This window comes from Anopheles moucheti, chromosome 3, assembly GCF_943734755.1.
Source record: "Anopheles moucheti chromosome 3, idAnoMoucSN_F20_07, whole genome shotgun sequence".
Lineage (NCBI taxonomy): Eukaryota > Metazoa > Arthropoda > Insecta > Diptera > Culicidae > Anopheles > Anopheles moucheti.
This window is the reverse complement of record NC_069141.1, coordinates 42,566,920-42,581,778: the sequence shown is the minus strand read 5'-3', so window position 1 is coordinate 42,581,778 and position 14,859 is coordinate 42,566,920. Positions and strand designations below refer to the sequence as shown.

The window sequence follows — 14,859 nt, the reverse complement described above, 5'->3', positions numbered from 1 at the left end:
ATCACTTTTATGTGAAACATTACAATACCACCGTTTATCTCCGTGTTATCAGGGTAAGGGACTTTTGAACGAACCTATGAAGTTTGACGTCGTAGATGGTTTGGAGTATAACGTGACGGGGCTACAACCGGACACCAAATACTCGGTTCAAGTAGCCGCTCTTACACGCAAGGGTGACGGTGATCGCAGTGCCCCAATATCGGTTAAAACACCGGGTGGTGTCCCAATCAGACCGACTGTTACTCTGAAGATTCTTGAGCGCGATCCGACTGTTTCGATCGAGCTTGAGTGGGAACGTCCGCGACAGACCTATGGAGAACTGCGAGGCTATCGCGTTCGCTGGGGCGTTCGTGAGCAGGCTCTCAACGAGGAGATTCTGCAGGGAACGCAACTGAATGTGAAACGAATCAACGATCTGGAGCGAGGAGTGGAATACGAGTTCCGTGTTGCTGGAATGAATCACATTGGCATCGGCCAGGAAGCGGTAAAACATCTGCAAACCCCGGAAGGCTCTCCGACTGGTCCACCAACAAACATAGCCGTCCGCTTCCAGACACCGGACGTGGTGTGTATTACCTGGGAACCTCCGACCAGAGAACATCGAAATGGACAAATCACACGGTATGATGTTCAGTTTCACAAGAAAATTGACCACGGTCTTGGCACCGAACGGAACACCACCGTCCGCAAGGCAGTGTTCACGAATCTGGACGAAAGCACCGAATACATAGTACGAGTACGAGCGTACACCAAGCAAGGCGCCGGACCGTTCAGCGAAAAGCTCGTCATTGCCACTGAACGTGACATGGGCCGTGCTCCGCTCTCGGTACAAGCGGTCGCTACATCCGAACAGACGGTAGAAGTTTGGTGGGAACCCGTTCCATCGAGGGGAAAATTGGTTGGATACAAAATTTTCTACACCATGACCGCCGTGGAAGATTTAGACGAATGGCAAACGAAGGTGGTCGGTGTTACCGAATCAGCCGATCTGATCAATCTGGAAAAGTTTGCCCAGTACGCGGTAGCTATAGCGGCGATGTACAAAAATGGGCTCGGAAAATTGAGTGAGAAAGCGACTGTGAAGGTGAAACCGGAAGATGTTCCGTTAAATCTACGTGCGCACGATGTTAGCACTCATTCGATGACGCTAAGCTGGGCTCCACCGATCCGGCTGAATCCCATCAATTACAAGATTTCGTTCGATGCTGTGAAAGAATTCGTCGATTCGCAAGGCATTTCTCAGAAGCAAATTTTACCGAGGAAAGAAATAGTGCTTAAAAGTCACGTAAAGTCCCACACTATTAGCGAATTATCACCCTTCACGACATACTTTGTGAACGTCAGTGCCATTCCTACCGACTATACCTACAAACCGCCAGCAAAGATAACTGTAACGACTCAAATGGCAGCTCCGCAACCGATGGTACAGCCAGATTTTTACGGCGTGGTCAATGGTGAAGAAATACAGGTGATATTGCCACAAGCTTCGGAAGAATATGGACCTATATCTCACTATTACCTGATCGTGGTGCCGGAGGATAAGGCCAATCTGCACAAAATACCAGATCAGTTTCTCACTGAAGAGTTGCTTCCATCGCGCCCGAAGCTCGATCGGCTTAACGCGCCTTACATCGCGGCCATGTTTTTGCAACGGAACATTCCATACACGTTCCATCTGGGCTCGGGTGAAACGAATCATAACTTCACAAACAAGAAGCTCGAACGGGGAAAGCGTTATCGCATTTTCGTGCGTGCCGTAGTTGATACACCGCAGAAGCATTTATACACGTCGAGTCCCTTTTCGGAATTCCTGGCGCTGGACATGAAAGAAGCACCGACCGGGGAACCGCCACATCGGCCCAATCCGAACGTTCCTCAAGATCCAGAAATTTTAATACGCGGCAAAAATGAGGAACCCGGCATGCTCTGGGTCGTTGGACCGATAATTGCCGCGTTGGTGCTTTCCGTATGTTTCCTCGTGGTGTACTTCGTGCGCCGTCGTCGACAACCCTGCAAGGCACCGGATCAAGCGGCCGTTACACGACCTTTAATGGCGGCCGATTTGGGTGCTGGACCCGCGCCAACCGACCCTGTGGACATGCGCCGTATCAACTTCCAAACTCCTGGCATGATAAGCCACCCACCGATACCTATCTCCGAGCTAACCAATCATGTCGAGCGACTGAAAGCTAACGATAATCTGAAATTCTCGCAGGAATATGAAAGTATTGAACCTGGTCAACAGTTTACCTGGGATCACTCGAACATGGAAGTTAACAAACCGAAAAACCGTTACGCAAACGTCACTTCGTACGATCATTCGCGAGTGATCTTGCCGCCGATCGAGGGTGTGCCGGGATCGGATTACATCAATGCGAACTACTGTGATGGGTATCGAAAGCATAACGCGTACGTTGCCACGCAAGGGCCCCTGCAGGAAACGTTCGGTGACTTCTGGCGCATGTGCTGGGAGCTCAAATCTTCGACGATCGTCATGATGACGCGGCTGGAAGAACGATCGCGCATCAAGTGCGACATGTACTGGCCGGCCAGGGGCACCGAGGTGTACGGTGCCATGACGGTGACAATCACGGAAACTCAGGAACTGGCAACGTACTCCATCCGAACGTTCCAGATCTACCGCAACGGTAGCAACGAACGGCGCGAGATCAAGCAACTGCAGTTTACGGCCTGGCCGGATCACGGCGTGCCCGACCATCCGGCACCATTCTTACAGTTCTTGCGCCGCACTAAGTCGCTCACACCTTCGGAATCGGGACCGATAATAGTGCACTGTTCCGCTGGTGTGGGCCGCACCGGTTGCTACATCGTGATCGATTCCATGCTAGAGCGCATGAAGTACGAGAAAACGATCGACATCTATGGGCACGTGACGTGTCTAAGGGCGCAACGCAACTACATGGTGCAGACCGAGGATCAGTACATTTTCATTCACGATGCATTGCTGGAAGCGGTCATCTGCGGTAATACGGAGGTACCGGCGCGTAGCTTACACAATCACATCCAAAAGCTGATGCAAACGGAATTAGGCGAAAACATTACCGGAATGGAGATGGAATTCAAGAAATTGTCCAACGTTAAAGCAGATTCGACACGGTTTGTCACGGCTAATCTTCCGTGCAACAAGCACAAAAACCGTCTAGTTCACATTCTACCGTACGAATCTTCGCGCGTCTGTTTGACACCGATCCGTGGAGTGGAAGGAAGCGATTACATTAATGCCAGTTTGGTCGATGGGTAAGTTCAAGATTGCCGAAAGTTTGATGAAACAAATGTTCATCATGGGCGGATAGTCACATTAATGCGTTTCTGTCTGCAATTTATTTCGCCCTGCACAGCTACCGATATCGAAACGCTTACATCGCCGCCCAAGGACCTCTTCAAGAGACGGCAGAAGACTTTTGGCGAATGCTTTGGGAACACAACTCAACGATTGTGGTCATGCTAACAAAATTGAAAGAAATGGGACGAGTAAGTTAGAAAAATAGATATACTTTTTTCCCTACTTATGCAAACCTTCATAAATTGCAAGTTCTAAATCTGAAATGGTCATACGATAATCGAAGATCTCGTCATTGTTTTTGCTTCAGGAAAAATGCTTCCAATACTGGCCTCACGAGCGTTCGGTGCGCTACCAGTGCTACGTGGTGGATCCGATCGCCGAATACAACATGCCGCAGTACAAACTGAGAGAATTCAAGGTCACGGATGCTCGGGACGGTTCCTCGCGTACGGTACGTCAGTTCCAGTTCATCGACTGGCCGGAACAGGGTGTGCCAAAGTCGGGTGAAGGCTTTATCGACTTCATCGGCCAGGTGCACAAAACAAAGGAACAGTTCGGCCAGGACGGACCAATTACGGTGCATTGCAGTGCGGGCGTTGGCCGTACCGGCGTCTTTATCACACTCAGCATCGTACTCGAGCGGATGCAGTACGAAGGTGTGCTGGACGTATTCCAAACGGTGCGAATACTTCGCTCCCAGCGGCCGGCCATGGTTCAGACTGAGGTAAGTTAACTGGAAAATCATTTGAAGTTATCTAATGTCCCATCGTTAGCCCATTCCTGAAACCATTTGCGTTGTGTGCGCTGTTAAATAAGGCAATGACAACTGTTACTTTCACATCCGTCTTCTCCCACAGGATCAATATCAGTTTTGCTATCGTGCTGCGCTGGAGTACCTAGGTTCCTTTGATCATTATGCGACCTAAAGACCTAAAAAGCCATCTCCTTATCACTGCGTCTGACACTGTCAGCACCTTTTGGCGCCGATCACACGCCAGGCCCCGATAACGAGGCGAGGTTGGTGTTTTATTGTTCCATCGCCATATTTTATCATACATTGACGCGTAACTAGCAATCAACCAACGACGGTTTACGAACAATAGGGCGGCAGTACAAGCATCAACAACCTTTTATCTAGCCGTTTTGCTGATTTTATTTAGCCCCCGCCACAAATCGCCATTTTTCAATCGATAATGACCCTGCATAAACGCATAGAATGTGTATATCCTTTCGGAGAAATTGTAATTCAATAAGGTTTAGAAAGATTTTCAAAATTTGATTATACTCAACTACTCTAGGAAAATCCATAGTGCACAGACAAGGATGCATCGCGTTCCTGAGATAAGCAGTTTGAAAGCTACCTAGGCAAATTTTCCAAAACAAAAACCAAAACACTATTATCTAAGAAATTGTTCGAAACGGACTCACATCAATATTGTGTCGATTAATCGAGACGCGATTAGCAACCGGACGAAATATCACTTTCGCAAGTGTGCAATTAAAAATAGAACATTTTTCAACAACAACCAAAATTTCACACTAAAATTAACCTATATAAAGCTAAACTTTTAACTAGCGAACCGAAGCACCCTTTTCGGTAAAAGTACTAAACACTCACACACTAACATCACAATCATTACTGCCATTTAGTGTACTGCTGAGAAGGTGTGAAGTAAGTGTTAGAAGACGACCAGTAAACCAATTGTCATCAAATCCGTAAGGGTTTCACATGCAGCTTTCATGTTCCTTTGTTCCCCAGTGCAAACTGCTGCGAACAATTACACAGAACGTCACATTTCCCTTCATATCTACCATGCTCGACGTATTACGATGTACTAAAAATGTCATCGACTTATTATGTACTGTTGCGGTGTACAGAGTATTGCACTACAGCCATGTTATTGAAATCTTGTTTATAAATCGAGGCTAGTTTCTTTGTCAATCACAACCACAGACCTAACAGAGTGGCGCATGATGTTTGGTAACTGCTTCTTCTTGGCGTAACGACCTTCTAGGTCATGCCTTTCTTGCTTACTTAATTTTACTACGAAGCCGGCTAGTCAATCCCGCATATGGGGTAAGCGGACCAAATGGAATTTGGTACCGGTTCTCTCATACCGGAGAGTGGCACCGCTACCACAAGGCCGCCCAACCGAGCCGGAACGTTCGGGATATTGGCAAGAATTTTCTAATGCAAATAGGCTATACTGAGACTCGGCTTAGAAAAGGATGCTATTAGTGTAAGCTGCTACTTTGCTAGCGATCAAAATAAAACATCAAACGGTCAGACTGATATTATTAGCGTATCACTAGAGGACATGGAAGGTATCATAGGCGAGGCGAGTCACGAACACACCAGTTCAGGTGGCGGGAAACGCGCGGAGTACAGCTACTCGAAACTATTCTATAACATTACATTCTAAAATCAATACAAACACACACAAAGACATATATATTACACACGACGGAAGAATGCCAAGGGTGATTTGGTTGTCCCCGGAAACAGACAGTCAGTTGTTACTCATTGCTGAACTTGGCGAATGAAACAGGCTGCGGCTGAAGAATGAAATTAAACAGAACACGATAAAAGTGAGCGAAACGGAGAAAAAAAAACATAATCGAATACAACCCGAACAAGGACTTTATTCATATACTGTCACCAAAACGGCTCATCTCTGGATGGGCAGAGTGTTGATATATAATGAACGTTAATTCAAAGAGACTTGGCTAATTGATTTGACTTTTAAGCATACACGCATACTCATTAGATAACACACCGTAGAATGAAACAACAAAATTAAGTGTTTAAAGATAGCGCGAAACGACCCTAGCAAATATAGTAGCGACGGAAACAGAAGGTGCAAGATGGCTTTCGATTGTGCAAAACAAAACCCGCGTGTAAGATCGATTCGTCGAATGGAAGCAGCATGAATGGATGAGAACTGTACGAAGAAATTCACATTATCAGCGAACGTGTACGAGATGACGGTTGAATGATGGGTTTGCGAAAGATACCTTGCAAATATTCCACTATCTGCTAGATGTAGCGTTAGAGGAATGCATCGCGCAAAAAAAGTAAAATTATCAACAAAAGCTGTAAACGTAAACTCAGCGAGATCGTAAAATGTGACATAGAATCAGCAGGTAGAACCACAAGCGCTACCCTTGTTGAGGTCCTATTTAAACAGATACCTATAGGAATGTTACTTTACCTAAACAAGCTAGCCATCGTAGTTATGTACGGCGTACTGCAGCAGCTTCCGACTGCTTCGCATAATGGATTTGCCGAACGTTTATACGGTACAGCCGCGCGTATACAATTGCACTCTTCTACTTCTACTTAAGGTCGAATAGTTTGGTGATTTGATTTTTGTACGATCGCATACACGGGGTCGCTTTGAAAAATACGTTCCGGTTCTCTATCTCTCTCTGCACACGATACTCGATATGTACTGGACATAGTGCGTCGTTCGTAGTTTCCTTTTGTGTTGCGTTCTTCAACGCACGGGTTATGTTGTGTTAATTTAAGGTAGTATTTTGATGTGATATGTGCGTACTTTAGCGGTGTTGTTGCGTATAATATGGCACAATTTTGCGTAGAATTTATATCCACATACATTTAACAAGCATCACCAGCGCAACGCGAAAAAGAGAAGGGATAAATACGTGCACGCATGGTATGGTCCATTAGAACTACTGCACCTTACAATATTGGGCGTTTATTTTACATGCATACAAGAACATATATTTAGTAGCTATTATACGAGCATTAGTTTGTATTGTACCATATCATATCGGAATGATTAGCGACTGAAACGACACATTGATTGCCTCCTCATACAGCACATCTTGCGCCTCGTCATACACGTTCGTATTTCCATTTCACATGAGTCGTAGAGAACCTTGGTCTGAACTTGGGGCTACGTTTCCTTCCAGTCTCTCAAGATCTAACTAATGCAGTCTTTTGCCACTGCGAAGGCGATTGGTGCCCTTTTATTTTACTTCTTTATCTTGCCAACAATCGATCACAACGATCTAGATTAACGAACAAGGTACTGTTCCTTTTATGTCCATCAACACACATCGTCCAGATTAGGCATTTGAACTAAGTTGTAAGTTTAATGAAATAAGCGCATTTTATTCTTCTCAAGCCGTAATTCCTCACTGCCCATTTCTGAGCAACTAAGATATTATAAATAGTACGTCAAAATTACTATTTGTTGTTATAAAGTCCTTACACAACAAACACACACACACACACACAAAATTAATCAGCAGCATATATGTTAGGATGTCTTTTATAAATTTTATTGTTTTCAACAAAAACCAAAATAGTTCAACGACGTAGAACGGTTCTCGAATATATGTTTTACCAAAACAAAATCATCAGTAAATTGTTACACCCTTACCCCATATTATTGCTACTTAAACATGCGTGTAATATCTGCACCGCCTTTAAAACAAAATGGCGCCAAAACCAAACAACCATAAAGAAAGAGCCATTCAACGAAGCGGATATTATTTAGTAACAAGATTTGATTCCACACACATACACACTCGACAGTATATGTTTTACGTACATATGTGCATTCCATTTACAATTGTCGTGCTAAGGCTAAGCGGCAGGGCTTCAGCTGGCTTGGAACAGACTTGGAAAAGTGCTCGAGCTAGTGTTTTAGTTATAAACAACCGTTTTCCAATGCCTTGAGAGAAAGCAAATTTATCTCGCAAGTAAGTTTATTTCAAAATAGCGGATACCAGCAAACCATGTGCACTAGACTGCAACATTAACAATAGCAAACACACATACACACTACCAACCATCCTTCAAACAATAGAGAGAATGTAGAATTTTGTACAAAGGGATAGGAAGAAAACTGCTGATGGAACAAAACTTTAAGCAACAGATAGACAAAACAGGCAAAACACACAATTTCGACTAATTGTTATGTATGTTACGTTGATATCAACCATCGCCACCAACACATCAGTTTCGGATGCACGAGCAGCAATAGCAGCAGTTTGGTGCAAATGTAATAATGTACAGTTTTTCATAAGCAACCCCATACTCCAACAGAACCAAACACCAGTTTCGTTTCGTTTTGCAACTTCATTTCTTTCTTTTGACGATCATACTCCACGTCATACAAAAACCACCGCACCGAGATGATACTTTTATCAACAACACTCACCACCACGCAAGGCATTTGTCAACGATTAGTTCTGTACTATTGGCGTGTATCATAGTTTTCGCTGTAAGCAAAACGTTTAAACGCGTGTTTTATTTCTACGTTGTGTAGTTTGTGTTACGATTGTACTCAAGCATTCCGAGCTACGGAATTCATTGTAAGCAAAAGTGGTCAAGTGTTGAACATACAAACAAGATATTAAAACCTTCTGGTGTGACAGGCAGATGAATAGGCTTACGCGCCCCTTGTTGACACAGTATCTGCGCTTCCTTTCCACGCAGAACAGGGAAAACAGGGCAGGCACATTGAAGCAGAGAAAGGGCCGGTTATGTTTAGATTAACTATTGATAACTCGCAGGGATAGGGCTTTGCAAGGATATGACTGTGGGAGTTATGTATTAATGGCAGTCGGAAGGAATGTTAAGGCAAGTGGAAGCAAAACAATATGTATAAGATGGACGACAAAACACTAATGCAATGTACCGTGCAAATCGCATATAGCATGTTAGAAAGATGGCGGACAAAGCGGGCAAAGAACAGTTAAGCAGAAACAGAAACAATGCAGAAGTAGAAGCAAAGGAAGAAAAGAAAAGCTATATGAAATAAACTAAAAAAAGATAGATAATGTCCGAAATTATATAGGTTATGTAATAAAATTATGAAAAAGGACCAAAAGCTTACCGTTATATTAGAGGCAGCACGATGACACGAATGACGATGACACGCAACGGTTCATTGGTAATTCAATACTTATATTCTATGTAATCCTCTTATTTAATTTTCAGGGTTTCGTACATTTCCGAGGAAATGAAATACAGGTATCTAAAGGTTCGTTTTCGATCCGATTTTCCTTTAATTCAGCCATGATTATTATGTAAAATGTCGAAAAAGACACGTTTCCTTATTTATGTTTTTCTAAGAACCTTAAGATCCGTTACCAACTCCTTCGTGCGGTTCGATTATTGTTCTCGTGTGATATCCTGTAACGGCAGCATCTGTCACTCCTGCCGATTTGGATGGTAAATCTGGAACTACATAAATGCCATTGTCTCTTCTTTGTTCACGTACCTTTAAAACCAGTGATGAGTCGTACCGAGAATCGGGTGGAGTTCGCAGAAATTCGCTTTACTTTTATATTTCCTAAAAGGTTTCTTAAGATGTTCTTTCACTACACCATCGATATTGCTGTTAGACTTGAAGACTTGAATAATCCTGTCCTGGTCATGTATATGATATCAAAAATTCTTCAGCGCATCTTTGTTAAAAACAGGGCGCCAAGAAATTTGATGGCTAGAATAATCTTCTTTTTTATTAACTGTAGCGATTCGAGAGAAGTCCTTTAATTATGTAACCATCGATCTGGGATTCATAAAATTTTCATAATTACCAAAATTATTGCATACAATTCAGTTAATAGTTCATTTAAAGCGCTTGCGAAATGTTCATGGCCATACGGGATTAACGGACGGACGTATCGAAAAGGATATATTCTGTATATCGTATCTTGATAGTCTTCTTTATCGTATGAGTCTATTTAGCCCTTAGTATCCTATATACAAGGCGCTTCTTGATTTTACTGTTAAGCATTGTACTCAAAGTCATAAGGTACTAGAGCTTTGTACCATGTTCAAAAACCCAATAAGAACTTCAGATAAACCGGTAATTTATATGTTTCGCATTGATCGTTGCAAAAAAACTATAGCCTGGAAAGAACTTAACCTTTCTTCTTAATAGTTCGCACAGCAATATATTTCATAATGATCGGTCGCCCTTTTTATATAACATTTTCTACAGGCTACTTGATATTTTGCTTGATATTCCTACATATACAGCAGTATACTTGTTGCGGAGGTTTTTTCGATAACCGTCACTTTTTATTTGGCCCGTTTCTACTCTCATAAGCTTGTAGACGGACGGATTTGCGGACGGTTCTGAAACTACATTAACAAATAAACCATTTATTCTAATCCTAGAACCGTCCACTTACTTTCGTCTCCTTTCTGTGTTTTCCTGTTCACTGGTCACTTTCTACGTTGAATATTCTTCACTGCTACTTTTGTACTGACCCTACACGCTTCTTAGCTGCCTACTCGCGTGCCAATTGCGCGCCGTTTATCGTCGGGTCCTGCCGAAGCGCGCCGTTACTTTACCGACAGGGGTGTCGAACGCTTTCGTCGCAACAATTCTTATTTTAAGCAAATTGTTAATCGCATGAAATGTTCAGAATGGTAGCTCCTGCTGCATAACATCGACGTCCCCAACCATCTTTTTAAACCAAACCTATGCGTTCCATCCCGTATGCTCTGATACTATTCTACCACAACCTTACCTAAACACCTTACCGTAAACCTTAAACCTTACCGTACGGAGTTCGGCAGTCGTGACGTGCATACGTGTGTTTAACTGTTATACCAATCTGTTTGATTGTTGTTCATTTGTTTCTGCTTTCCGTAATCGTTTTCGTGTTTATGATTCCTGGTCTTTGCGTTTTTTTTACTATCCTGCTTTCACTTTTTAACACTTTTTTACACTTTTACTTTTTTACTTTAAAGTATTTCACTTTTCTGTAGTCCTTTTAAAAAGGTTCCCTCTTCACTATATGCTAAAGTTAATTGTGGAGTTAAGATTTAAAAATTCACATATCTGTTATTGGATAATTAATTCAATATAATAATAATCTTTGAATGAACAAGGTATGACGACAATTAGTTAGACAGCTTCTTAATTGCAATATAGAGGCGAAGGACAATATGTGTTCGCGTAAGGATGGATGGACAATGGTCGACCGCTGTAAATTGTTCAAGGAATTTAAATCACAAAACGATAGTAATCCAACTGTACAACTTGCCATAAAAAGAATATATTTTGTTATTTCAGCTGCAACGTTATTGCGATCAAATTGGGCTAGGTTAAATTCGCATGGTTAAGTCCATTGTAAAGAATACTCCCTGAGCTGTCTATCGTCTTTTATTACTATTTCAAGTAATAACAGACAGATCCACCATTGAAACCATCAAATACTACCGGAGGATATCACATCCTATGGTACACAGACAAACAGACAATGTTCAGGCGCCGGCACACCTCATATTTAACTTGACATATAAAAACTATCCGATAAAGCCTTTGGATAACCTCTGAAAGCTTTTGTATAAAATGTTTTTAGCGAAGATATCGGGTTTTGTTGTTTTCTTTAGTTAAAGTTAAAAAATACTGGGCGTCTCCATTTATTACAGCCAGCTGCGTATCAAACGGTAGGCAGAGTAGGCCTCTTTTTACTGCGCTTTTCGCTTTGTCTCATTTTAAGGGCCTCAATGTCCCCCCCCCCTCCCTACCTTCATCGTTTTTAAAATTAGAGGCCCCAACAATGTCGAGTTCGAAAAAAAAATGTCGAGTTCGAAATCATAGATTTTCCGTTTTAAGGCTTGGAAATAGTTAATTAGGTAAAAAAAGGAATAAAATTATTTAGTTTTAGTTTTCTATTTAATATAATAATAACTTAAACGTCGTTTATTTGAAAAAAAAAACCGCCAATAAAACTTTTATACCCTTTTTAAACGAGTTGCGGAAAATATTTTACGGTTTAAGAAATTTAAATTCTAATTTCCACTAGAATATTTTATCTAATTTGGATCAGAAACTGATATGTTACTATTTTATCCATTTTTTTGTTATGTCATAAAATAATTTAAAAATTTTAAAGGGCAGAACCCTCTGGGGGGCATTTTTAAATTACACTATTAACTAACGTTGAAATAAGTTATTTAACACGATTTTAAAGAAACTGTGAGAACTTTGTGAGTTAATGTAGAAAATTTAATTCATCTTTTATTTTGTCTTTTTCGTATATTTTAAGATTAGGTTAGGGGTGTGCAAATTTTAAGATAACAAACAATAATTCAATGAGATTGAGTTATATTTTTTAGGCATTTAAGAAAACTGATGCATTTTTGTTAAAATACTAATATAAGCGAAGGATTTCTAAAAACCTTAACTGATCTAGTGACCTTGATGAAATCTTAATGCTGCCAATAAAGCCGTAAGCGTAAGCATGTTGAGAAATATCATATGAGTAAGTGAACTAAACCTATGTGTGAATCCAATACCTTTGTATGGCGTTACCGAAACGAAGCAGGAAACCATTCTATCAATAAATGGGCTAACCAGCTGATAATCAAATTAGAAGGTAGCCACATGCCTTTGATGCACTTCCAAATCATGCAATCCTTTGATTCAGTGGTTACCTGAATGCACCCGCATTCGTAATCCAATTGAACCAATCAGCTATTCTAGTTCGCCTCATTTGCCCCGTTTGGTATAAAAACAATTCGCACACCGGAAGAAGCTGAACATTTGTGAAGCGTTTCTGTCCGGAACCGGTCCAAATTGTTCCCCGCCCAGAACGTGAACCTGTCTGTGCTAGGGTCGTAGCCTGTATTGTCAGCGTGGCAGTTGTGCAAAAAGTACCACAGTCGTCATTGTGTGCTGCTAGATCGTTTACTACCTAAAATCTCATTCTATCATCAGCCGTGGGTTAATTTTCCATATTGCGGCTCAGCAAGTGTCCAATTTCTGCGCCCCGATACACCGTGATCTGCAGTTCATTCGTACGCCATGTTTCTGGTAAACGAAACCATATCGGAGGGCGCCATGCTGTTGCCAATGGCTCGGACAGCTGGCGAAATGCCGAAGCTATTGGGATGGAACCTGCCACCCGAGGAGCAGTACCTAGTGCACGATCACTGGAAAGGTTTTCCGGCACCACCCTACTACATGCATCTGATGCTGGCCATGATCTACTTCGTACTGATGAACACTTCAATCATTGGTAATGGTATCGTGTTGTGGATCTTCGGCACGTAAGTGAAGTAGTGGATTGCAAAGTATTGAATAACTCTTTCCCAAAGATCTTAAAATAGCTCTTTCCCAATAAACCGTACAGCTCCAAAACCCTTCGCAATGGATCGAACATGTTCATCATCAATCTGGCCATCTTCGATCTGCTGATGATGTGCGAAATGCCCATGTTCCTGGTGAACTCGTTCTCGGAGCGATTGATCGGGTATGGATTAGGCTGCTCGATCTATGCCGCCCTCGGTAGTATGTCCGGAATCGGCGGTGCCATTTCGAATGCCGTGATCGCATTCGATCGCTATCGTACGATTTCCAACCCACTCGACGGACGACTCAGTCGTGTACAGGCAGCCCTATTGATCTGTCTCACCTGGCTGTGGACGATGCCCTTCACGCTATTGCCACTGTTCGAGATCTGGGGTCGGTACATCCCGGAGGGCTATCTGACCACCTGCTCGTTTGACTATCTCACCGACGATCAGGACACGCGCGTCTTCGTTGGCTGCATCTTTACCTGGGCGTACGCGATACCGATGTTGTTCATTTGCTACTTCTACGCCCGCCTCTTTGGACACGTACGTCAGCACGAACTGATGCTGAAGAACCAGGCCCGCAAGATGAACGTCGAGTCGCTCACGGCAAACCGTAACGAGAAGGCACAGGCTGTTGAGATGCGCATTGCCAAGGCCGCCTTTACCATCTTCTTCTTGTTTGTGTGTGCCTGGACACCGTACGCCATTGTTACGATGATCGGTGCGTTTGGAGACAGGTAAGAACTTGTGACTCTCACATACGCAAAGAGTGTGCATTGAACATGCTGTGAATGCAATGCTTACAGGACGATGCTGACACCGCTCGTCACGATGGTACCAGCGGTTTGCTGTAAGATCGTATCTTGTCTCGACCCGTGGGTGTATGCGATCAGCCATCCCAAGTACCGGCAGGAACTGGAGCGCCGTCTGCCCTGGATTGGCATCAAGGAGGCGGATGACAATGTCAGCACGACCGAAAGCAAAGCTACTGTCGTCGTTGAACAAGCCTCAGGTAACGGTGGAGAGAACGCAGCCAACTGAACCGTTTCGCAAGGCGGAAATACGACCAAAAACGGACTATTTGATGATCGACCGCTCGTTCGAAAGGCTTCTGCATGATGCTATATGATAGAAATGTAAGTTCCCAATTACCACAACTACCAGAGCACGTCTCAAGCAAGGCAAACTGAAAAATGTCACTCTCTTCGAGTTCGTGCAATACACTGAATGACGGGTGAGAGGTGACGAAAAAAAATAAACTGCATTGAATTTAGAAGTGAATGTCGTTACCGTTCGTGAATTGCTACGTCTTTTTTACCGTCTACGTCGGTTACACGGCTACGCAAGAGAAGTATGCAGTGTATTCAAACTCCTTCTTCTTTATCGGCACAACATCTTTAGGATGTTTGAGCCTACCATTTCTAGTTTTTTTTTAAATTTATTTACCTGTAGGATAGTCAGTGCTGCGTACGGAGGTTTG

General features: G+C 42.9%; 2 protein-coding genes across 3 annotated transcripts in view; both read left to right on the top strand.

Annotated features, from left to right (window-relative positions):
• Nucleotides 1-8,309, top strand: part of LOC128305486 (tyrosine-protein phosphatase Lar) — a 201,212-nt gene extending 192,903 nt beyond the window's left edge. The window contains exons 19-22 of the mRNA XM_053042957.1: nt 53-3,258; nt 3,360-3,492; nt 3,612-4,028; nt 4,162-8,309. Coding sequence (XP_052898917.1) covers nt 53-3,258; nt 3,360-3,492; nt 3,612-4,028; nt 4,162-4,230 — 3,825 coding nt within the window. The 3' untranslated portion in view covers nt 4,231-8,309. The remainder of the gene's footprint in view (nt 1-52; nt 3,259-3,359; nt 3,493-3,611; nt 4,029-4,161) is intronic.
• A 4,549-nt stretch (nt 8,310-12,858) lies between these two features.
• Nucleotides 12,859-14,650, top strand: LOC128303604 (opsin-3). Of its 2 annotated transcripts, XM_053040604.1 has the most exons (4): nt 12,876-12,956; nt 13,021-13,352; nt 13,436-14,116; nt 14,186-14,650. In XM_053040604.1, the coding sequence occupies exons 2-4, from the start codon at nt 13,108-13,110 to the stop codon at nt 14,418-14,420; spliced, it is 1,161 nt and encodes a 386-aa protein (XP_052896564.1). In that variant the 5' UTR covers nt 12,876-12,956; nt 13,021-13,107; the 3' UTR covers nt 14,421-14,650. The 2 variants fall into 2 exon arrangements, with proteins under 2 accessions (XP_052896562.1, XP_052896564.1); XM_053040602.1 differs by having other exon boundaries at nt 12,859-13,352.
• Nucleotides 14,651-14,859: the final 209 nt, after the last annotated feature.